This window comes from Passer montanus, unplaced genomic scaffold (assembly GCF_014805655.1).
Source record: "Passer montanus isolate IOZ18808 unplaced genomic scaffold, ASM1480565v1 scaffold69, whole genome shotgun sequence".
NCBI lineage: Eukaryota > Metazoa > Chordata > Aves > Passeriformes > Passeridae > Passer > Passer montanus.
Window position 1 is genome coordinate 5,783,865 of NW_024372036.1, and position 23,448 is coordinate 5,807,312.

A 23,448-nucleotide genomic window follows, 5' to 3' on the forward strand; every position below is an offset into this window, starting at 1 on the left:
TTGAAGGCACTGTTGCAGGGGTGAAGCATTTTATGTTTAAAAGCTGTAGCGGGTCTTCCTTTAAAAATTAAATACGAGTAGAAAAGTGCAATTCCTTGCTGACAAAATCACAGTACTGTGGAAACAAAGATTAAAAAACCCCGCCATGGTTTTGACAGGTAACGGTAACGAGGAAAGTCAGGAAGCGGCCGGAGCCGAGTTCAGACTGCGACTCCTCCTCGCCGGCCAGGGCGCTGGAGCAGAAGCCGTACGAGCGGCTGCCGCCGGCGCCCGCGCTGCTCCCGGTGCCGCAGCCCGCGCCGCTGCCCCTGGCCTGCCCCACCCCGGAGAGCACCCCGAGCCGGCCCATGCCGCCCGAGGCGCGGCGCCTGATCGTCAACAAGAACGCGGGGGAGACGCTGCTGCAGCGGGCGGCACGCCTGGGCTATGAGGTAAGGCTCCCGCGGGATGGTGTTTTCTTTCTGATTTCAGAAGTTCAAATCCTCTTCCCGGTTCTGTAGGTGGAGATTTTCTGAGCTAGCAGCTTGCGGTTGGGTCGCTGGAAGTTGTAGCCCCCATTTCCCTGCGGATTTCCCTTTCCTGGTGTGGGGGCAGGTTGCTGTGGGAATGACTCCCCACCGCTGCTGGGTCAGCTGGCAGGGATGCAGGGTGAGCAGCATCCCGTGGGAATGGGCAAGGGTAAAGTTTTATTGGTAACCCTCGCTTCCCTTTAGATATAAACCATCTGCAAACAGAACAATTTTTTTTTTCTTTTTTCCTCCTAAGTAATCTTTATGGTGATCTTTAATGAGCTGTGTGTTTTCTGCTTTTGTTGTTTGTGAAGAGCGTGTAGTTTAGGAGAAGGGTTTTATTTTTGTACTTCTCTCCAAGGAGTATCTGGTATGTGACACAGGATGTAGCGCTTAGAGTGTCCTCTTGCATGATCAGACACATCATAGGAGCACTCTGCATGCTTTATACTCAGCGTCTGGAGCTGCTTGGTGTAGCTGGAACAATGTTGTCTAATGAAAGGGGCCCCCTGTTGCTACAAAAATCAGAAACCGATGAATCCCTTAGCTGGGCCGTTTTGAAGCACGCTTTTATTGGGGAAGTATGGGCATGTAGGTATGAGCGTCGTTGCTGCTCGGTTTCAGATCTGGTGCAGAGGTGTTTCATTGCAGAGGCTGCCTGCTGCCCTTGGCTGTGCTGCTGAGAGGGCTGCTTGGACCCTGGAGCTGGGCTTGAGCCCCACGTGGGAAGGTGGCATCAGCCCAGGTCCGGGTGGGGCCTGCCCAGCCTTGGGGATTTGCTGAAACCTTGAAATGTCCTTTGTATAGCTGGAGAGAGCTTTGTGTGGAGCAAGGCCGTGTCCAGCTCTGGAAGGCAGGGTTTCTTGGAAAGGTTTTGTTTACCTTAGACAAAGACTTCTTCTAACCCAGGGCACTTCAGCTCTAGCTCAGGGCAGAGGTGGTTGTTACAACATTGCTATGGAATTCTCCGTAATTTAAATGGTTTAAATTTCTGTGGGTCCAAAATCAAAATGTGCTGTAGCATGTGCTCCAAGCTATTGGTGTGTATTTTCTTCCTGCATGGGGTCTGTCAGGGTGAGCATGCTTGAGCACTTGGCTTTCTGTGCCCAGCAGCTCTCCTGAGCACAGCTCAATGGGAGCAGCTCCCAAACTTAGTGATGGGCTGATGTCCTGCTCAAGCAGGGGCCCAGGGCTCTCCATTTGCTTTGGTAGCAGGAGCTCTCTGCTATCAAATTGGCTGGTTGCAGAAAGCTGGGGATACCCAGGTTCACCAAGGTATCATTGTGAGTAACATTGTGTGCCACCATGCCTTCCCATTATCAGCTGGTTGGGGATTTTCGTTTTCTGACTTGAATTCACCCAAAAGTTCAAGATAACACCGTGTTTTTAATAGGCTTAAATATTCAGCTCGTTTGGTTTGATGGTTCAGGTGGTGTTGCATGTTGGTTCTGTTGCTGGTGGAATGCAGGGCAGGGGAAGAGCCCAGTCCATGCACCCAAACTGCTGCCAGAATCTGATGTTGTCTGTGTTTTTTGAGGCTCAGTGGTGGGTGGCTGTGCCACCCTGTCGGGGATATGTTTGGCCCATGGTGAGCTGTGATAGTTGGATCATCCATAGAAGCTCCATAGCTGAGGGGTTTTTCTTGATAGTGATGAGACTACTGCAGTCAGTAGAAAGTTGAATTGAGCTTCCTCTGTCTGCACAAAGAATGAGAATGGGCAAGAAGTAAGAAATTCCTCTATGTTAAAAAAAAAAAAAAGGAAAAAAATGTGGATGAGTCAAGGTAACATGCTCGTCTGTGACCTGTGGCAAGTACACAGGTCAGTTTTCTGCCACCCCTGCTATGTTAGCAAGGCAGCAACCTCTGGTGGGCACATGGGGGTTCCCTGGCTGCTGCCCTGGCATCTCTTTGCCAGCTGGGTGGCAGGGAGGCAGGAGTTTGCATCATCAGGGCCACAGCTTGCCGAGGGAGCGAGTGCTGATTCAGGAGTCGAGCTGGAAGCGGCTGGCACCGCAGGGCACCGGGAGCCCTGGCAGGAACGCTGTGTTGCCCTGAGACCGGATGAGCTCGTGCCTGCCCTTGGCAGCCTGCCTGCCTTTGCAGCAGGGATGCCCCGAGGCTGTGCAGGGATCCCACTCCAAACCCTTCAGCAGGCAGAGGTGCTGGCAGGCTGGCTGTGTGGATCCTGCTGGACCCGTGGGGAGCCCGAATGCTGCGAGGCCACGAGCGCTGTGCTGCTGTCAGTGCCACGGTGCGGATGTGCCCCGGGTCACCGCGCAGGCAGGACACGATTCTGTGCGCAGAGCTGACCCGAGTGTGAAATGTCGAAGGAGAAGTGTGGCTCGTGTCTGGTCAGATAAATTGCAGGGCTGCAGCCAGCGAGGCTACTTAAAGACAGAGCAGCAAATGGTCTTCAGCCCTGGAAATCCCTGATAAAGCTGCTGGGAAGCTTTGCCTTTCCCTTCCCAGGCGTCTGCGGCAGCAGGATGTTACCAGCTCATCCCAATGTATGGCCGCTCTCGAATCCCTTCTGTTTTCCCCATTTGAAACAAATGACTTGAGATAATGGTAGTCTTAAAACTGTAATTTACTTTTTGTGAAGAGGGAATTACAGGGAGCTAGAGTCTTTTTGGGAAAAAAATTACAAAAGGCTTGTGTAATGAATTTGATGTGAGAGGAAACACTGGCTGTCTTTCTGCCTCGTGTTGCTTTTTGGTGTGTGTCTGGATTTGCTGGTTTTGGCTGGGGTAGGGTTAATTTTCTTCTCAGTGGCTGGTATGGGGCAGTATTTTGGATTCATGAATATGTTAATAGGTAGATGTAAGACAAGCAAATAATCAGGAAAGACAAGAGATAAGTTTCTCCAAAGTAAATAGATGAGGATTAATAATGAATATTCTACAAACAAGGGATGGTATGATTATTAATAAAATGGATAGACAGACTTTCTTTAAATGTTTTGGTTTTATGGTTATTCTAGAAAAGGCTCTGGTTTAATAAGAGTATATGACTTCTGTATTCGTCACATTTAAGAATTCCATCAGGAATAAAGACTACTAAACCAAACAGAACAACCAAATCCATAAGGCCAAACCAGATTAAATTGTAGTCCAAAGCTTCAACTACCTAAGAGGATGCACTGTGAAGCTGCAACATAGAGGGGTAAAAGCAACAATAGGAAGAGACAAGTGATGATGTGAGAGACACTTAACGTCACCTTCAGCTGTGACAACAACATCCTTTACTCTGTAATTGAAGGCAAATGGATGTCGCTGCTACCGTAGCAGAGGCAGAGAGTGGGGGGAAGGCTGCTCTCCTGGGGTGTGTGGGTGGTGTGAAGGCATTTACTTCTGCAGACAAAGAGAGGCACTGGAAAGATTAGGCAACTGCTGTTTTAGAGGAGGCATGATTACTTTCCCATGGCATATCCAAAGTCTGAAAGGGTACATAAAAGGCTACAGAAAACACGGGTATGGTCTGCCTTGAGACACAAGATTAAACAAGGGATTAACACTTGCTGTTTGTCAAAGCAGTGAGGCTCTGATGATTTCCTCAGAAATCCTCTCCACCTCCTCCTTACATATCCATCAAAGGATAGTGTTCAGGGACTGCAGTGGGTTCCTGTCCAAACTCAAATGATTTATAGTTCTGTTGTTTTGGTACTTGTTATCCAAAAGTAATTATTTAATCTTATGCATACACCAAACCAGTACCTCCACTAATCACAGTTTTCTAAAGAAAAATACTGTCACACAGCGGAACAGTTTAATCAACTTGCTATCTAAAGAAGCAGGAAAATAATGGCAAGCATCTCACAACTCACTACTGCCAAAACCAAATTCTTGGGCGGGAAGATATTATAAGGCCACAACACATTATAGATACATGTTTCTGTGATGGTGTGAGAGACTAGAAGCGTTGCTGGCTTGAAACCTTTCACATGTGTGTGGAAGAGGCAGATCAGGCCTTTCCCTGGTGAGGCAGTGCCCTGCCCCTTACACCCCCCTGGGCCTGTATCCCAGCCCTGCAGCAGCCACCAATCCCCAACACACTGGAGACAATGCTCCACACCTGCCCCTGGAGCTCCCAATCCAGCTCCTGAGGGGCCAAATGACCCAAGTCCCACCTGGGGAAAGGGCCCAGGAAGGCCAAGGGGTATTTAAGGCCAAACATGAGACAAGAATGTCTTGACCTTCCTCCTCTCAGAATTTGTATTAGTTGAATGCTGCTGGAACCCAAGAGTTGGTAGCTATATTTGTTCTTTTCAGTATCTTTTCTCTCTTCTGATTCTTTCTTGTTAATTCTGAGTAACTTAAAATTGAATGGGCTTTGAGTTTGCTAAGTTGAATGGGTAAAATTAATGCTTTGACAAATGATTTATGTTGACTGAATGCTGTTATAAACCTTTTGTCAAAGTTTCTAGAGTTGCCAGTAAAGTTTTCTTTGTTGATCTCTTGAGAATATCTTGTCAGTATTTCTCCCATGAATCTAACTCAAAGTACATGAACAACTGTAAGCCCTGTTAAAAGTCTCATCAAGAGGATTGTTTGGGGCCTTACTGCTGGTTTTGGCTGGGGTAGGGTTAATTTTCTTCTCAGTGGCTGGTATGGGGCAGGATTTTGGATTTGTGCAGAACACAGAGATGATAATATAGGGATGTTTTTGTTACTGCTGAGCAGGGTTTACACAGAGCCAAGGCCTTTTCTGCTTTTCCTGCTGCCACACTGGTGAGGAGACTGGTGTGCATGGGAGGCTGGCAGGAGACACAGCCAGGACTGGTGATCCAAACTGACCAGAGGGATATTCCAGACCCTGTGACATCATGGATCAGAATATAAAGTTGGGGGAGAAGGGGGGGATGTTTGGCGTGATGTTGTTTGTCTCCCCAAGTCCCTGATAAGTGGGATGGGGCCCTGCTCTCCTGGAGATGGCTGAACAACTGCCCAACCATGGGAAGCAGTGAATGAATTCCTTGCTTTGCTTTGCTTGTGTGCATGGCTTTTGCTTTCCCTATTAAACTGTCTTTATCCCAATCCATGAGTTTTCCACCTTTGACCTTTGTGCTTCTCTGATTCTCACCCTGGCCCTGCTGGTGGGGGAGTGAGTGTGAGTTGGCTGCCTGGGGCTTGGCTGCTGGCTGGGATGAAACCATGACAGTGAACTTGAAAAGTTCCCTTTCAGTTTGTTATTTAATCCTTCCTGGGAAGGCAGTGAAATTAGCAAAGTGTGTGGTGTATGATAGGGCATTTAAACAGATGTGAAAACAGGGTTTATCCAGGCATGGGGAGTTCCCAGTGTCACTGCCACAGGAGCAGGAGCTCCAGAGCCCCATCCTGCCCTGCACAGCTCCTGCATCCTGCTCAGGAATGGACACCACTGCAGGGGTTTGGTGTGATGCTGGGGGGAAGTGTTAAGGCTCAGCATATAGTGCCTGACCCAAGGGCTGTGTTTGGAGGCTGGGTGTGGGGGAACAGTGCTTCTCGGGGCCTGGGGAATGCTGAGCTCTTCCCCTGGAGGAGAAGTACATAAGAAGGGCAGCTCATTGCATATGGGGATGGACCATGCATATGTGCATACTTTGACAGTGCTGTTTGCAGTTTGGCTAAGAAACTGCAAAAAGCAGAGGTGGAGGTGTCTGGTTATGTTCTAGTTTGACTCTTTGGATTAACTGTGAGTGATTTTCAGAATGCTGATTTAAATAGAGCACCTGAACAGACATTAAATTGCCTTGTGGCACTCTCACAGCCTCCCCCAAACCTTAGCGAGAAATGCTTGTGAAACCAAAAGTGTGTTTGTGGCACCACATGTTCCTGTATTTGGCAATGGTGGCTAAATTTTTGTAAATTGAATAAATCATGTTAAAAAAAGTTAATGAGGCATTTAATTAATTAACAATGTCGAGTTTTATGGTCTTTATGGTTACATTTTGTGGTTAATGACATTCTTCTTATAGCCTCTTAACACAGAATTGCCCGACAAAATTAGCTTTTTTGTCCAGTAGTAGGTATTCCACCCTAGGATGAGTGTTTCCTTTTTACAAAAATAGATGAAACGTCTTTTATTTTGAGTTGCAAAGTCTATTTTAAATGGTAACTACATGCTAAAAGTGGTGCTGAATACAGCAGCTGCTTTTGCTACCTATATCCATCTGCTAATTTGCCTGGCAGGGTGGTCTGCTTTGAGGGAAAATTCATACCTCCAGAGTATAATTTTGCACAGCCCTTTCTTATGGGCTTGAGCATGTGCAGGGTAAGGAGCATCCGTTCTGGACTGAATTTTGGCCTTTGGGCTGATTATCAGGAGCGTTCAGAACCCCTGTTTGGTGAGAGCTGGGGCTGTGGGGGTCCTGGGTTAAACTGGTGGGTGCATCCCCGTGGCATTGCAGGGGATGCACTGGAGCCTGGGACAGGCAGCTCATTAGCTCTCAGCTCTAGCCTTGCTTGGTGAGGGCCTGCTAAAAGAGCAGCTTCATGCTGTATCCTGGATACCAGCCCTTGAGTCAGGTGTACCCAGAGCACAGATTATTGCGGGCTTTCCGGTTTATTTTGAAACGGGAAGAATAAATGCGCTGTGCCCGACGTTGTTTTATTCTCTTGGTTTGGCAAAACAAGCACTCGCCCCCTCCGTGCCATATCTGGCTTTGCAAGGATGTCACTCAAATGCAGAATTAATGGTTTACCACTAATCTGGGAACGTGGGGGCTATTTTATGCATTGAGCATCTCTTAGAAATGTGTTTTGTTTTGTTTTGCCTTCTTTTGCATCTGGCACAAGTGGAGGAAGAGACTCGTACCATCCTAAATTTTCGGTTGAGTGATGGAGCAGTCATTGTTCCAAGGCTGCACGGCAGCGCAGAGCTGAGCCTGGCCCAGGCTCTGAGCGTGCTGTATTTGACTGCAAGATGAATTGTGTTAAATTCACATGGCTTCCTGCGGCGCCGGGCTCGTTATTGGAACCTGGCGCCTGCCTTTACCTCTGCATGCAGAAAACTGGGCTGGGTGAAAATGGGATTTCCCCAATCTCGATAGAGCCAGGCTGGTTTTTGTTTGCTGATAGCAGACCATCCTTTGTGTGTCTTAAATGTGTTTTGTTTCGGGTCATGCACTTTTTCTTTTAAAATCGCACTGACGTTGGCTGTGCTGCTGTTGCGCTCACAGAATTTTCTGTTAAAAAAATTCAGATGTAAGAGTAACAACCTTCCCACTAGCTTTATGTGTAGAAGTTCTCAGGAGTGGAACACTGAGTTTTGTCTGTGAAGTTTTTGTATTCTCCCTCTGTGACAGCTCCTGATGTTGGGGGTTACAGGGTCCTGCAAGGCATGGAGCTCTCAGTGTCACTTTGCCCAAATTAGTCTGCTCAGGGAAATCTCTTCTGTGTCTCCTGAACAGACAGGACTGTCAACAGCTCCCCCTTTTATTTTCCTTTTGACTGACCCATCTCATGGAGGGTAACTTAGTGTATCATAGGGATTTTGTCTTTAGCCCCTTCCCCTTACTTTTCCTCCAAGCGGAGAAATCTGCGCGTTTACCTAGCAAGAAATAACTCGATGCTCATCTGTTTTCCTTCCTGTTTCCAGGAGGTGGTTCTGTATTGTTTGGAGAACAAGGCGTGTGATGTGAACCATCGTGACAACGCGGGTTACTGTGCCCTGCACGAGGCCTGTGCCCGGGGCTGGCTGAGCATCGTGCGGCACCTCCTGGAGTACGGCGCGGACGTGAACTGCAGCGCCCAGGATGGAACCAGGTGAGGCCTCTCTGCCTCCCTTCCCTCCGTGCATGTTAGCAATGCTTCCATCCAGTCCCTATAAGCACAGGTACCCTCCCCGAGTTAAAACAATGCGTGCTTATTTCGAATACTATACCCGCTTGTAAACCTTAAAACAATGCACAGAGCTCCGTTATTGAACTTAGAACTTCCTAATATTTTGCTAGATATACTTCTCTGCAGCTTAAAGAGTTATTCTAGACAAATGTTAATACACAAACCATTGTTCTATTTATCCTTACTTTTCTACTTTTTACATACTTTTTCTGCTGACTTGTTTTATAACTACTGCTTAACACAGTTCTGCTATCTCTAAGACCTACCTTTTGCAGTTTTCCCAAAAACCTCTGATTCTATAAATTCCCACAAGGTCCAGCACCCCCTCATCTCTGCCTCCCTTCCCTCTGTGCCTCTCCTTTGTGCTCCCCTTGTCCTGCCTCCCACCCTGAACACCCAAAGCAGGTCACACAGCCTTGCTGCTGGTCCTTGGCAGGGGCGTGCAGGGCTCTGTGACCTCCTCTGCTCTCTGGTTAATAAAGCAGTGGGGACACGCTTCTGTTGTGACTCGAGTTCGGGGTAATTCCTTTTTGATTCTGGGAATTTTAATACGTTGTGCTTTGGTTGGTTTTGTTAGTCAGTGGAATTGCCAGCTGCAGGGCAGGAAGGAGTGATGCTTGAGCTGCAGCCCTGCTCATGTGCCCTCCAGGTCCTTTGAGTTGTGCCAAAAGAGCGGAGCTAGCCGTGTTAGCAGGGTTACTTTGGAGAGCACTTCAGGCTTTTGTGGCGCCCGGGTGTGTGAGTCCTGTACATGCTGTAAAAAATGTTGTTTGCTGAACTGTTAAACTATCTGCTCGTTTGATATTTTGGATTTACGGTTTCTTTTTTTTTTTTTTTTTTCCTTTTTTTAATCCCGAATTAGCCTTTTTTTAGTTCCCTTCGCAGAATAGTAGGGGTGCTTAGTTCCTGTGCTGGCAGAATAGATAGTGAGCTTTTCCTTTTAGCTTTGTGGAGAAAAAAATGCGGCTCTGGACCTTTTTTTCAGCTTCTTGTGTATCTCCTAAAGCACCTCTTTGACCACCTCTGCGAGGCTGACCTTGGGGTAACTTGTCCTGAGCATATGCAGAGCTGTTATTCAGTCTGTGCATTTTGGGGACAGGTCTTTGTATTCTGCGAATCTCCTGCAGCTTGTTATCTTAAATGGTTTATCGCCTTCCCTATCACCATCCAAATAGCCAGGGAGGTAAAATTAGCGTAACTAAGAGCCTGCTTCTTTTGTTTTTAAGCTCTTTATTTATTAACTTGGGAAGGGAGGAGTCAGGAAAACAAAAAGAGGTCTGGTTGGGATGGTCCATTAAAAGTTCATGATGGTGCATTGTTCCCGGCCCATCACCAGCCCATCACAGCCCAAAGGAAAGCTTTTTGGAGAAACATTAAAACCCCGACTGGATTGTCAGATTCCTGCTCTGTCGCCCACGTCTTTGTAAAGAGTTCTGAGCTCTCCAGGCTGACAAACAGCCTCGCATTTTCTGCTGCCTTCAGCTTTAATATGTGACCTGTGCAACAGCGGTGAGTTACCGTAAAAAGAATCCTAAATTATTTTTGTCTCACTCGCTGGAATAACCTATATAGAAAATTATCCCTGGGAAGCGTCTGAGCAGTCTTAATCACCCGCCAGTTCAGAGTCCACCTTTGATTTCTAGTCACAGACGGAGCTGATTTTCAAGAAAGAAACTTGGCCAGTGTACCCTGAAAAGTTGTTCTTGGGAAAATGGATTTTAGAAATGAACATAATGATGATCTGATCATAGATGGTAATGTCAGAACTCAGCGTGCTGTTGCCTCTCTTTTCTGAGTGCAGACTTACTTTTCATTTGGAAAGCTGCCCAACAGACAGCAAGAATCCAAAACACAACTAATACACAGAGGAAAGATGGTCTGAGTTGGGCAGGACAGAGAGCAGAAGTTTGTGTAAGGAACTTTGGATCTGTGTGATGCACTGCCTTTTGGCAGGATCAGACTCCTCTGTCTCTGTAGAGTAAGTCAGGACATTTGTAAGACAGGTTCCATTTCTCTCTTGAAGGTTTTTCTCCTTTAACTTTTAGGAGGAAAGATGACTTCCTCAGCTATGTTGCTTTTAAAATTAAAATCCAGAAGATGTTCAACCCTTAGAAATACAGTAAAGTCTTAAAAATAACAACAAAGTCTCCCAAACCAAAACCTAAAAAGCGCACCATCAGAGACTTGACCTTCTCCCCAGCTTTTAATGACTCTGAATTGGCTTTTTATTTGCCACTCACTTATCCAGAGGTACTTTTGGTGGTGCTGTGGAAGCTCTCCAGGCTGCAGACGGTGGCAGTGGATGTGTGTGGTTGTGTTGATGGAAAGCAGCACAGAGCAGTGATGTAACTGCGGTGCAGCTGTGCGAGCACAGCTGTGCTGCTGGGGCAGCCTGGGGGGTCACCTGCAGCTCTGGCTCTGCTCCTTGCTGCCTCTGCCATCGCCTTCTTGGAGGACTCTCTGAAAAGTTGTGGCTGGTGAGGATATTTTATGGCTTTGGTGTGTACAGGATGTCGGTGTGAAGGGTGCAGAAAGTTCTGTGGGGTCTGTGCATCTCTCAAATGCTGCTCTGATCATTGTGCTGGCTCTGCGTGTGTTGTGTGTGTTTTGGGATGAGGCAGTTGTGTGTGTTTTGGGATGAGGCAGGCGTTCAGCCTCTGCTTCCTGAGGGTACCAAAAATCTCGGTGAAGCCAAAAACAAACCTGGCACAGGGGCAGGGAGGAGACAGTGTTTGGGGGGGTAGGAGTGGTGCACTCCTTCCCTTCACCCCAGCTCGGCACGGGATGTCCCTCTCTGCCCTATTCACAGCACATCTGGACAGGCTAAATGTGGTAGGTGTTGCATGTTTTTCCCCTTAAACTCTGTGCTTATAGACCACATGCAGTGCCTGCAGACCCTGAATACACAAGCACTTTAGCCTTTTTTTAGTTCCCTTCGCAGAATAGTAGGGGTGCTTAGTTCCTGTGCTGGCAGAATAGATAGTGAGCTTTTCCTTTTAGCTTTGTGGAGAAAAAAATGCGGCTCTGGACCTTTTTTTCAGCTTCTTGTGTATCTCCTAAAGCACCTCTTTGACCACCTCTGCGAGGCTGACCTTGGGGTAACTTGTCCTGAGCATATGCAGAGCTGTTATTCAGTCTGTGCATTTTGGGGACAGGTCTTTGTATTCTGCGAATCTCCTGCAGCTTGTTATCTTAAATGGTTTATCGCCTTCCCTATCACCATCCAAATAGCCAGGGAGGTAAAATTAGCGTAACTAAGAGCCTGCTTCTTTTGTTTTTAAGCTCTTTATTTATTAACTTGGGAAGGGAGGAGTCAGGAAAACAAAAAGAGGTCTGGTTGGGATGGTCCATTAAAAGTTCATGATGGTGCATTGTTCCCGGCCCATCACCAGCCCATCACAGCCCAAAGGAAAGCTTTTTGGAGAAACATTAAAACCCCGACTGGATTGTCAGATTCCTGCTCTGTCGCCCACGTCTTTGTAAAGAGTTCTGAGCTCTCCAGGCTGACAAACAGCCTCGCATTTTCTGCTGCCTTCAGCTTTAATATGTGACCTGTGCAACAGCGGTGAGTTACCGTAAAAAGAATCCGAAATTATTTTTGTCTCACTCGCTGGAATAACCTATATAGAAAATTATCCCTGGGAAGCGTCTGAGCAGTCTTAATCACCCGCCAGTTCAGAGTCCACCTTTGATTTCTAGTCACAGACGGAGCTGATTTTCAAGAAAGAAACTTGGCCAGTGTACCCTGAAAAGTTGTTCTTGGGAAAATGGATTTTAGAAATGAACATAATGATGATCTGATCATAGATGGTAATGTCAGAACTCAGCGTGCTGTTGCGTCTCTTTTCTGAGTGCAGACTTACTTTTCATTTGGAAAGCTGCCCAACAGACAGCAAGAATCCAAAACACAACTAATACACAGAGGAAAGATGGTCTGAGTTGGGCAGGACAGAGAGCAGAAGTTTGTGTAAGGAACTTTGGATCTGTGTGATGCACTGCCTTTTGGCAGGATCAGACTCCTCTGTCTCTGTAGAGTAAGTCAGGACATTTGTAAGACAGGTTCCATTTCTCTCTTGAAGGTTTTTCTCCTTTAACTTTTAGGAGGAAAGATGACTTCCTCAGCTATGTTGCTTTTAAAATTAAAATCCAGAAGATGTTCAACCCTTAGAAATACAGTAAAGTCTTAAAAATAACAACAAAGTCCCCCAAACCAAAACCTAAAAAGCGCACCATCAGAGACTTGACCTTCTCCCCAGCTTTTAATGACTCTGAATTGGCTTTTTATTTGCCACTCACTTATCCAGAGGTACTTTTGGTGGTGCTGTGGAAGCTCTCCAGGCTGCAGACGGTGGCAGTGGATGTGTGTGGTTGTGTTGATGGAAAGCAGCACAGAGCAGTGATGTAACTGCGGTGCAGCTGTGCGAGCACAGCTGTGCTGCTGGGGCAGCCTGGGGGGTCACCTGCAGCTCTGGCTCTGCTCCTTGCTGCCTCTGCCATCGCCTTCTTGGAGGACTCTCTGAAAAGTTGTGGCTGGTGAGGATATTTTATGGCTTTGGTGTGTACAGGATGTCGGTGTGAAGGGTGCAGAAAGTTCTGTGGGGTCTGTGCATCTCTCAAATGCTGCTCTGATCATTGTGCTGGCTCTGCGTGTGTGTGTGTTTTGGGACGAGGCAGGCGTTCAGCCTCTGCTTCCTGAGGGTACCAAAAATCTCGGTGAAGCCAGAAACAAACCTGGCACAGGGGCAGGGAGGAGACAGTGTTTGGAGGGGTAGGAGTGGTGCACTCCTTCCCTTCACCCCAGCTCGGCACGGGATGTCCCTCTCTGCCCTATTCACAGCACATCTGGCCAGGCTAAATGTGGTAGGTCTTGGATGTTTTTCCCCTTAAACTCTGTGCTGATAGACCACATGCAGTGCCTGCAGACCCTGAATACACAAGCACTCTGCTGCTCAATTAGTGCCTAATCAAAGATTATTGTAGAACCCGGAGATCTTTAAGACCTGTCTCCGAGGTGCTGCAGTCACTAAGGGCTCTTAATCGTCTTACCTATAAATAATAATAGACCGTGCTTAAGAGGTGAGAGCTTCCCTTCCCCGGCAGGACCCCAGTCAGTGCAGTAGCTCGACCAGGGGTGTTGGAGCTGACATTAGCAAAGCTGTTTGCCGCCTGCATTTGGCCTTGTCTCGCTGTTCTTCTCCTCTTACCTCTGCAGCATGCCCCAGCTGAACCCTTGCCATGATCGAAACAAAACCACATGCCAAAAACACAGACATCCCCTGCCTGTTAAGCGAGGGCTCCGCGTTGCTCCAGAGTTGGCTGGCTGGGTTCTCTCCCCGCAGCCAGTTTTGCTGTATCCTTCCCGCTGGCAGCTGATGAGCTCAGCCTTTTTTTATTTTTTTTCCCTGCGAGGACCATGCCAAGATGGCTCTCTTCCTGTGTCCTTTCAGCTGGTCTTGGCAGAGCCTTACCTTCCAGCAGCTAATTGCGTTCAAGAAGAGGCAGCCCTGCCTTGGTGCCCTCCTGCAGCTCTCCCGTGCCTCTTCCGTGGGGCAGCCTTGAGCAGCAGAGCGGGTGGAAACACAAACAAAACGCCAAAATATGGCATTGCTGGGCGAGTTGCAAGACCTCTCACTGCACTGAGGAGAGTTCTGGTGGTGCCTGAAAGGCTGAGAGCAAACCCTGGCTGGTCTAAATAGTTTATAATTTTGGTGGTGGAATGATAAACCCCCAGTGAAATGTTTTCCTAACTCTAGTGGAAGTAAAAATAGTAGGAAGAACTCGGCAGTACACAAGAGAGGGTTGAGATGTGTGTCTTTTGTAGGATATTGCAGCTCTCGAATGTCCCCAGCTCCTTCTGGGGCCTTTTGAAGGGTTTGTTTTAGAAACGAGCTGTGCTATGTTAACTGTACCATTAGGGATAGGGAGTGTTTATTTCCACGATGCTCAGGGTGGAAGGGATTGTATGGCAAAGCAGCCCAGGAGAGGACTCCCAGGGATCTTCTTTTATTTTCACATCTGAAAAAGTTGCCCATTCCAGTAGTTGCTTTTGCATCCTACAAAGAGGATGGTTAAACTCTGCCAAGACTGAAGAATACTCCCTCCTCTGCTGGCCCTGCTGGGAGAAGCAAACAAATAGCTGTGCCTTTGCATGGTCTCGCTGGTGAGCTTGCCAAGAAGCTGTTCTAGCCAGTAAAAGAGTCTGTCGGTGCTCTGTTTTGGCCTTTTCTCCCTTAACTTATCTATGGGGAATCTCCTTCCCCGCCCGCCCGCCCCCCCATCCCCAACCAGTGTTTTCTTTGTTTCCTTCTATTTATTGTTCTTCCTTCTTCCGCACTGCCTTACTACGCCTTTCCTTCCCCGTGCCTCTATAAATTCCCCTCTCATGCCCAGGCAGCCTCCCTGTGTACTCTTAGATGACGAATCTGGTTCTGCCTGCCCCTCTACCTGCCCTGCTGCCTCTGTCTGCAGCACCACGTTGGGCTTGGCGACGTGTAAAAAGGCAGAAGGATGTTCCATCACAGGCTTACAGCCCATGTGCTGCAATTTTTCCATCCTGGGGAATGCCCAGGCACCCTTTAATAAACTCGTCTGAGTGTCGTTAAATCAATTGAAACACTGGGCGGTGATTTAGATGCTGTTTTTAATAAGTGAAGGGATCATCTTGAATTCATTACTGCTTCAAAAGCCACTTAGGTAAGTCAGTTTTTAAGAAAACCCACAAACCAATAATCCCACAACACTCCTCAAACCCCCTCCCAAAACCAGAAAATCGTAATTCTGAAATAAAATTTAAAAAGAGTTAAAATCAAAGACTCCAGTGAAGCGAGGGAGTGGGGGAAGAAAGAACATTGCCAGCACTTGGCAGCAGCTGTAGCTCTGATCTGCTCCTGGTGCCTGTTGCCAGACTTTCAGCCAGGGATGCTTCATGCCCAGTGGGGGACAGGAGGGTTTGCAGCAAGGCTGACCTTTCCTGCTGTAGATGCTCAGAGTGCCATGACCCAGCAGCTCAGGCCTCAGATGCTTGCTGACAGCAAGAAGCACTCGATACTTCTGCAGCCTCCGTGTCGGCTCCTCTGTTATTTGTTGCCTCCTGCTTGGTGTCACCTGGGATGTGACACTGTGATGTAGCGCTGACCAGATCCTGGATGTGATGCTTCCCTGTGGGGAAGCACTGAGTCAGTAGGTGGAGGTGGGAGGGTGAGACTTGCAGGGGAATCCTGGGAATGCTGGCTCCTCCAACACTGTCTGTCTCTAAGGCATCAGTTTCAGTGTAATTTTAGAGGCATTCCCTCAGAAGCTGATAAGGGATATCCTGATGCTTTGCCAGGGATCCTCATGGACCTCTCTGGTCTTAAAATGTGAAGGTGGCTTTCCAAAGAGCTGTATGTTGGGATTTGAAGGTGTCCACATGTTGTGTTCTCTGCTGCCAAGGGTCTGAGGACTGGCACAAGCTGGACTGAGGACTGTGCTCAGCAGCTCGAGGACCACCTGCTTCTTCACTCTGTTGGTGGCATGGGGTGTACGGGAGGCAGGCAGCGTGGGATAAGCCTCTTTCCATAGGGAGCACACCACCAAGTGCACCTCCTCAAGTCAGTATATTGTGCACATGTCAAAACTGATATGACGTGGAGCTTTCCAGCAAGATGGATGCAAGCAAGAACCCTTCACATGGAGCAGATGTTAGTCAGCCTGCTGGAAAGTACTTGGAGTAAATACATCTGGAACATCTTTTTGAGACTTCCAGAGTCACCCTTCTCCCCCTCCTGCCAGCAGTGCTGTGTGATAGATGGGAAAACGGTGCTGTGCCATCCTCTTCTGACTGATTTGATCCTCCCCTCCTCTGTCCTGAGCTTTCCTGTGTACCAGGTCATGCCAAAGCAGTGGTGGCTTTGAGGGGACATTGCCCTGAGAGGCAGGAGTGGTGGGATGTGACCTCTTGGCAAGAGGGAGTTGAAGCCCTGGTTGTCAGCCGAGCGCTGCTTGGCAGATCTGGAGACAGAGAGGTTCACCTGGCTGTGCTTCCAAATGACTTCCCCTGGTAGCATCACTGTGAAAGCTTTCCAGGAAGGCAGTGTGTGATCCTGGTGGAAGTCCTTCCTTGCCTTTTCGTACAAGCTCCCTTGACAGCCTTGTTGGGGGGCAGCAGTGTTGACAGCCCAGAGGAGGAGCATTGTGCTGAGTTGAGCTGCCACGATCACTGCCCACGCATTGGACTCTGCTTTTAGTTCCCTGCTCTTGCTGTCTGAGGAAAAGATGGGATTTTAGCACATCTTCATTAGTCTGAAGGGTAATATGTTCTACTTCCAGACAACTCTCCGTTACGTATAATCAATTTTAAAGGCAGAAGTTAATGCGATTTATAATTAGCGATAAGGAATTCTAAACCTGGAATTGCAGGCCTGTGTATTAATGAATAATCCTTCTGAAGGCTCACAAAATCTATGTCGAGCTTGTATAGATTGCTCACGCCGCATAAAATGCTTTAATTTCTGGGTGGACTACACTTAAAATAACATGTTTTTCTATTCTCTGATTAGAAGGGTTGAATTGTGCTGCAAATATATTTACAAGTACTGTTTAAAGAGGATGTTCTGCACGGAAGTTTAATTCCTAGCAAATTTTCATAACTTATTTCTGTGTACATAATTTAGCAGCTTCGGGTAACTCCTTTCCGTGCTTGCCCAGAGGCAGGCTGAATGAGCCTTGCTCCTCAACACGCTGTTACATGGCAGAAATTTGGAACGGTAGAGTGACTTGCAGCAAAATGATGTTTGTGAGGCTTCACACAAACTGCTGCTTTCTGTTGCAGCAGTGTAATTATTTCACTGTCCCTCGAAAATGTGTACAGCAAGTAGACGTAACAGAAATATGTGCCCTGAGCAGTCTGACTGAAGACAAGAGGGGAGGGGGATGATGTGCAAGTAAAACCGACAATAAGATGATTGGCAGCTGTATTAATAGTGTTACTTTCTATAAATAGCTTTGATCTACAGTCAGAAGTTTCTTGTCAAAAATATTTGCATAATACTGTTGAGTCAAAATGTAACGTCTCGGTTTTGATTTTATTTCACACCAGACCAATCCACGACGCGGTCGAAAACGACCACTTGGAAATTGTCCGCCTGTTGCTGTCCTATGGTGCTGATCCAACACTTGCAACCTACTCTGGGAGGACCATCGTGAAAATGACCCACAGTGAGCTCATGGAGACCTTCCTCACAGGTTTGTGCCCATGCTGCGTGGGGCTTTCTGATCCTGGCAGATGGGGTTGTTCCCTGTCCCCCAAAGTCCCTCCTGCCTGGCAGGGGTGGCTTCATGCCAAGGAGCTGTGGGCTGGGCTGGGCTGCAGCAGCTCCCTCTTTGCCTGCAAAAACCCAGAGGGTGGAAGCACAGCCATGCTTGGGGGCTCCTTCTAATTGAAACTCTTAATAAGTCATAAGGATTGTTCCAGTGTCAGATTCGATAGGTGGGTAGGAGGTCAGCCGGCTGTTTCGGCGCCTTCAGTTTTCTGCTTGAAATGAAAATAAGAAACTTGCCAATTCAAATAGCTGTTTGTTAAACATACTTGTGTTTTCCCATGGTCTTGCTTTTTATCCTAGACTATTTTTGGTTTTGCCAGTTCTGCCTTATTTTATATCTGAAATACTGTAAAAATACATTAAAGGCTTTAAGCATATCCATGTTGTAACATGGTTTTAGGGTTCCTTTTCCTCTTAGCTTTGGATGAAGACACTTGCATTCTGTAATAACTTACCTCTAAGCATGTTTGCAGTGCTCATAGTCCATGAGTTTAAGTACTCATCTGTTTACCTGTTTAAATGGTGCAGTATAGAAGGCACACAGGTGTTTCAGGACTCCAGTAAAGTCCAGTATCTTTGACTTCCTAGCATCCTGAATCCCAGTATCTTTTCAGCAATTCGACTTGTAAATCTCCCAAATTATATCTGTAGAAAACAACTACATCTTCTGAACATACCTGTGTGGAAAAACCTTTATCATCTATTTATTTGGGGCCACAGTTTCACCCTCAAGTTGGTGTCTGGAATAATGGTGAAAGCCAAAAAATGTGGTACACCCTATCTTCACAAAAATAAGATACTGCTGTCAGTATCTGGAGCTTAATCTTGGGTCTGTCCCTGTTATACCTTAGGTGATTATTTGATGTGGTGGGTCATTATTTGATGTGGGGGAATGGTGTACATATGCTGTTGTTTGTAGCATGTGTGCCAGGAGTGTGGTGTGGGATTTTTTGATGGAAGGTGCTGAGGCTCTGTGACGCGCGGTCTCCTGACTTGCCAGCTTTTTGTTCTCATCAGTACGTTTTTGTTGTTGTTTTTTCCTCTCCAGTAAAACCGACAATAAGATGATTGGCAGCTGTATTAATAGTGTTACTTTCTATAAATAGCTTTGATCTACAGTCAGAAGTTTCTTGTCAAAAATATTTGCATAATACTGTTGAGTCAAAATGTAACGTCTCGGTTTTGATTTTATTTCACACCAGACCAATCCACGACGCGGTCGAAAACGACCACTTGGAAATTGTCCGCCTGTTGCTGTCCTATGGTGCTGATCCAACACTTGCAACCTACTCTGGGAGGACCATCGTGAAAATGACCCACAGTGAGCTCATGGAGACCTTCCTCACAGGTTTGTGCCCATGCTGCGTGGGGCTTTCTGATCCTGGCAGATGGGGTTGTTCCCTGTCCCCCAAAGTCCCTCCTGCCTGGCAGGGGTGGCTTCATGCCAAGGAGCTGTGGGCTGGGCTGGGCTGGGCTGCAGCAGCTCCCTCTTTGCCTGCAAAAACCCAGAGGGTGGAAGCACAGCCATGCTTGGGGGCTCCTTCTAATTGAAACTCTTAATAAGTCATAAGGATTGTTCCAGTGTCAGATTCGATAGGTGGGTAAGAGGTCAGCCGGCTGTTTCGGCGCCTTCAGTTTTCTGCTTGAAATGAAAATAAGAAACTTGCCAATTCAAATAACTGTTTGTTAAACATACTCGTGTTTTCCCATGGTCTTGCTTTTTATCCTAGACTATTTTTGGTTTTGCCAGTTCTGCCTTATTTTATAGCTGAAATACTGTAAAAATACATTAAAGGCTTTAAGCATATCCGTGTTGTAACATGGTTTTAGGGCTCCTTTTCCTCTTAGCTTTGGATGAAGACACTTGCATTCTGTAATAACTTACCTCTAAGCATGTTTGCAGTGCTCATAGGCCATGAGTTTAAGTACTCATCTGTACTTTACCTGTTTAAATGGTGCAGTATAGAAGGCACACAGGTGTTTCAGGACTCCAGTAAAGTCCAGTATCTTTGACTTCCTAGCATCCTGAATCCCAGTATCTTTTCAGCAATTCGACTTGTAAATCTCCCAAATTATATCTGTAGAAAACAACTACATCTTCTGAACATACCTGTGTGGAAAAACCTTTTTCATCTATTTATTTGGGGCCACAGTTTCACCCTCAAGTTGGTGTCTGGAATAATGGTGAAAGCCAAAAAATGTGGTACACCCTATCTTCACAAAAATAAGACACTGCTGTCAGTATCTGAAGCTTAATGTTGGGTCTGTCCCTGTTATACCTTAGGTGATTATTTGATGTGGTGGGTCATTATTTGATGTGGGGGAATGGTGTACATATGCTGTTGTTTGTAGCATGTGTGCCAGGAGTGTGGTGTGGGATTTTTTGATGGAAGGTGCTGAGGCTCTGTGACGCGCGGTCTCCTGACTTGCCAGCTTTTTGTTCTCATCAGTATGTTTTTGTTGTTGTTTTTTCCTCTCCAGAGTATTTAACTGACCTGCAAGGTCGAAGTGTTGATGACCCTGGTTTGTACTGGGATTTCTATGGCAGCTCTGTGTGCGGTGAGCAAATGTTGCCCTTTATTTCTTTGTATGCAGAGACTTTAAAAACATGGGGCACGTGGGGGTGGGGGCTGTTTTGTTCTTGTGGTGGAGGAAGCTGGGAAGGAAGCAAACTGATTTTGTTTACAGATCACGTTATTGGGGGAAAAAAAGCAAGACCTGCAACAGACTTTTCATTGCTGACTTAGCACCTTTATTCAATTTTATTTAGATCCAAAAGATGAATCTGGATTTGATGTCTTGGCAAATCCTCCCGGCCCAGGTGATGAAGATGAAGATGGCTTCAGTGATGTGTTTGAATTTGAATTTTTGGACGAGCCTCCCTTGCCGTGTTATAACATCCAAGTGTGTCTCTCTCAGGGGTAAGAACAAATACAGATTTTGGGATAAAAACAGCTGTGATGATCTGCTTGGGATGGTGGCAGTTTGTGTCAGCGGGGAAAAGTGTTTGTATTTATGTCACATAAATGAGAGATCAATGCTGTAACTGCTGGTGGTTTTTTGGAAATAAACTAATAGGAGGTGAGAGGGGAAGCGGTTGATTTGTCAGCCTTTTTACTGCCATATTCCAGAGCAGGACAAGTGATGTTTGAACACAAAGTCCTTTCCTCATCCCAGACAGGCATCTTGTTTATAACTTCCCAAAATAGAAGTGCTTCTAGCACTTAAATTTGGGTATGATGTTTGTACGGTGTTAATTTTATTCCATGGGTTTTTCTGTTCTGCTGCTGAGTGGACATGCTTTTGTGAATGACAAAATCACACCATTACTGCTTTTCTAGATTTTCTGGCAAAACTTGTTTAGAGCTCTGAATTGGAACAAACAAATAAGTATCTTAGGGAAAATCCTATGGTACTTAATAATAAGCAAAGACCTGGAAAGTTTATTATCTATTATATTCAATATATAAATTAGATTTGTTAGCAACTGTTGTTTACCATTTGCACCAATTTTGATGACAGCTAGTTTTAAATACTGATCATGCAGGAGTGTGGGTTTTACTATGTTTTTGTTACATGGGCGATGGATCTAGCTTAATTCCCTGAAGTGGACAAATACAAAGATTGAATTTTAAAACCGTGTTGTTTATCTGACAAAAAACCAACTTACTGTTGACTTGTATTTAGTATTGGCATCTCTAGAAGTCAAGAGTGCTAAATTTTGTAGCAGTAACTATAAGCCATCTCCTTATTTGTGAAATGAAAGTTGGATTCAGGTGGGCTAACCTTTAGGTGTCTGAGTTGGGGTGGCTGCTGGCCCACATGGGCACTGAGGAGCCCAGGTTTTATAGGTCCCAGTGCCCCTGCATCCTGGATCTTCCCTTCCCAAAGCTGCAGGTAGCCGTACTCCGAATAAATAAATACACACCTGCTCATGTGTTATTTCTGACCCCTGGGCAACAGCCTTGCTTTCAGAGGGATTGTGAGCATGGGATTGGGAAGGGTTTGTCACACAGCAACGTGGGGAAGAGTCAGGAATCCTGTGAGTTACTGTCAGTTATTGGAGCCTCTTTCTCCTTGGCTTCCACAGACCACGGAACTGGCTTCTGCTCTCGGACGTGGTGAAGAGGCTAAAAATGTCATCTCGCATCTTCCGCTGCAACTTCCCCAACCTGGAGGTGGTCACCATCACGGAGGCAGAGTTTTACAAACAGACTTCCCTCAGCCAGTTGTTCTCTTGTGCTACGGACCTTGAGGCTTTTAACCCGGAGAGCAAAGAGCTCTTGGACTTGGTGGAGTTCACAAGCGAGCTCAAGACTCTGCTCGGCTCCGAGCTTCACTGGCTGCATCCGCACGAGGACCCTCCCTTCGACATCCTCTGGTGAACCATCAGGCCATTTAATGTACAGAGCTCTACACAGCTACTTCTTTATGTATATGTGTTCAAATGAAATTGTTTCTGTAAAGAAAGGACACTATTAAATATGAAAATATCTTTCCTTTATATAAGAGATCTGAATTCCAGTTGGATGGATTTTGGAAGAAATTTTTTTTTAACTTCAATCAGTTTTTACAAAAATTGTTATATAATGTTTCTTTAAATGCACACAGGCTTTGGGATAAGTTTGTTATTACTCTGAACACATTTTTTTTTTTAAAGAACACACCCACACACATTGACTTTGTTTCATGCAAAGCACTGATTACACAGAACATACTTTTTCTAGGTGATGTGATCAAAGTCGTGTGGCTTGTTTGGGAGATAGAATTTGGTAAGGCACTTGGTGATATTATTTTCGTTTTTTTTGTTTACAGAATTACCTGCTTTGGCCAGGTAAGCACTATTGAATATAATTCAATAGTTTGTAATATAAATTAAACCATATCCATACGCATCAACTAATTGTAAGAACTTTTATATCCTAATTTAAAAGCTGTGAAATTTAGTTTTCACACATCAAACCGGATTGTTTATATATGTTTAAACATTTTATGCTCTTTATTTAAAGAAGACTTTGAACTATTTTTTCTGTACCTTGTAAAATATTGAAAAACTAACATATGTTGAAGTTGCTTGAAACTGTACATAAACTAAATTTTCTGAATTGTGTGTTTATGTTTGAGATCTGTGTTTTAACTTTGTAAGTAAATCTTCTGCCTTTGTATTTATATTTTACAAAAATTTTCTTAAAGGCAATAAAACTGTTGAGAAATGAAGAGGCTAAAGGGACTCCCATTAACTCTGTGCCTGGTTGTGACATGAGCTTTGTCTCTTTAATGTTCATGAAAGGAGGGTGTAGTTTCCAAAGTGGGATTGGGCTGGTAGAGGTGCAGGCAAGCAGCTGATGAAATCTGGGGTACACTCTGTAGTGGCTTTCTAAAATTCCATGTTGCAAGAAATCATCAGGTGGGTGCTTTTGGTGGGACAAGGTTTTAAAAGTGGTGTTCACCATACTTTCTACACCATCTTCTAAAGAATTGTGAATAGGTTCCATCATTTTCCCTCCTTTGACATCCTTTTAATTTCAATTGGCTGAATTCTCTTTTCAGTGGAGTCTGCAGAGTGGAAGTTAATAGTACCAGGGGAAATGCTTTGGTTTTAATGTGGAGCATTAAACCTATGAGCACATTTTGGGAAGATTTAAAGGGACAGTGATCAGAATGTCACTTCTGTGCAGCTCTGGAACTTCTGTCTAAGAGGCTGGGCTCCCTGGGCTTGGGCAGGCCTTCTCTGCCTTCCCCTTGTGGAAGGAAATTCTAGCTGTGAACTCAAAACTCCTGAGTTTAATTAGGGGCTGTTATTAAGAGTAGTATGTTTT

At 46.0% G+C, this 23,448-nt stretch overlaps 1 protein-coding gene across 1 annotated transcript in view; it reads left to right on the forward strand.

The window, feature by feature from the left end:
- Positions 1 to 22,846, forward strand: part of BCOR (BCL6 corepressor) — a 63,716-nt gene extending 40,870 nt beyond the window's left edge. The window contains exons 10-15 of the mRNA XM_039729401.1: positions 159 to 431; positions 8,086 to 8,252; positions 17,407 to 17,552; positions 20,111 to 20,188; positions 20,400 to 20,550; positions 21,720 to 22,846. Coding sequence (XP_039585335.1) covers positions 159 to 431; positions 8,086 to 8,252; positions 17,407 to 17,552; positions 20,111 to 20,188; positions 20,400 to 20,550; positions 21,720 to 22,014 — 1,110 coding nt within the window. The 3' untranslated portion in view covers positions 22,015 to 22,846. The remainder of the gene's footprint in view (positions 1 to 158; positions 432 to 8,085; positions 8,253 to 17,406; positions 17,553 to 20,110; positions 20,189 to 20,399; positions 20,551 to 21,719) is intronic.
- The last annotated feature ends 602 nt before the right edge of the window (positions 22,847 to 23,448 follow it).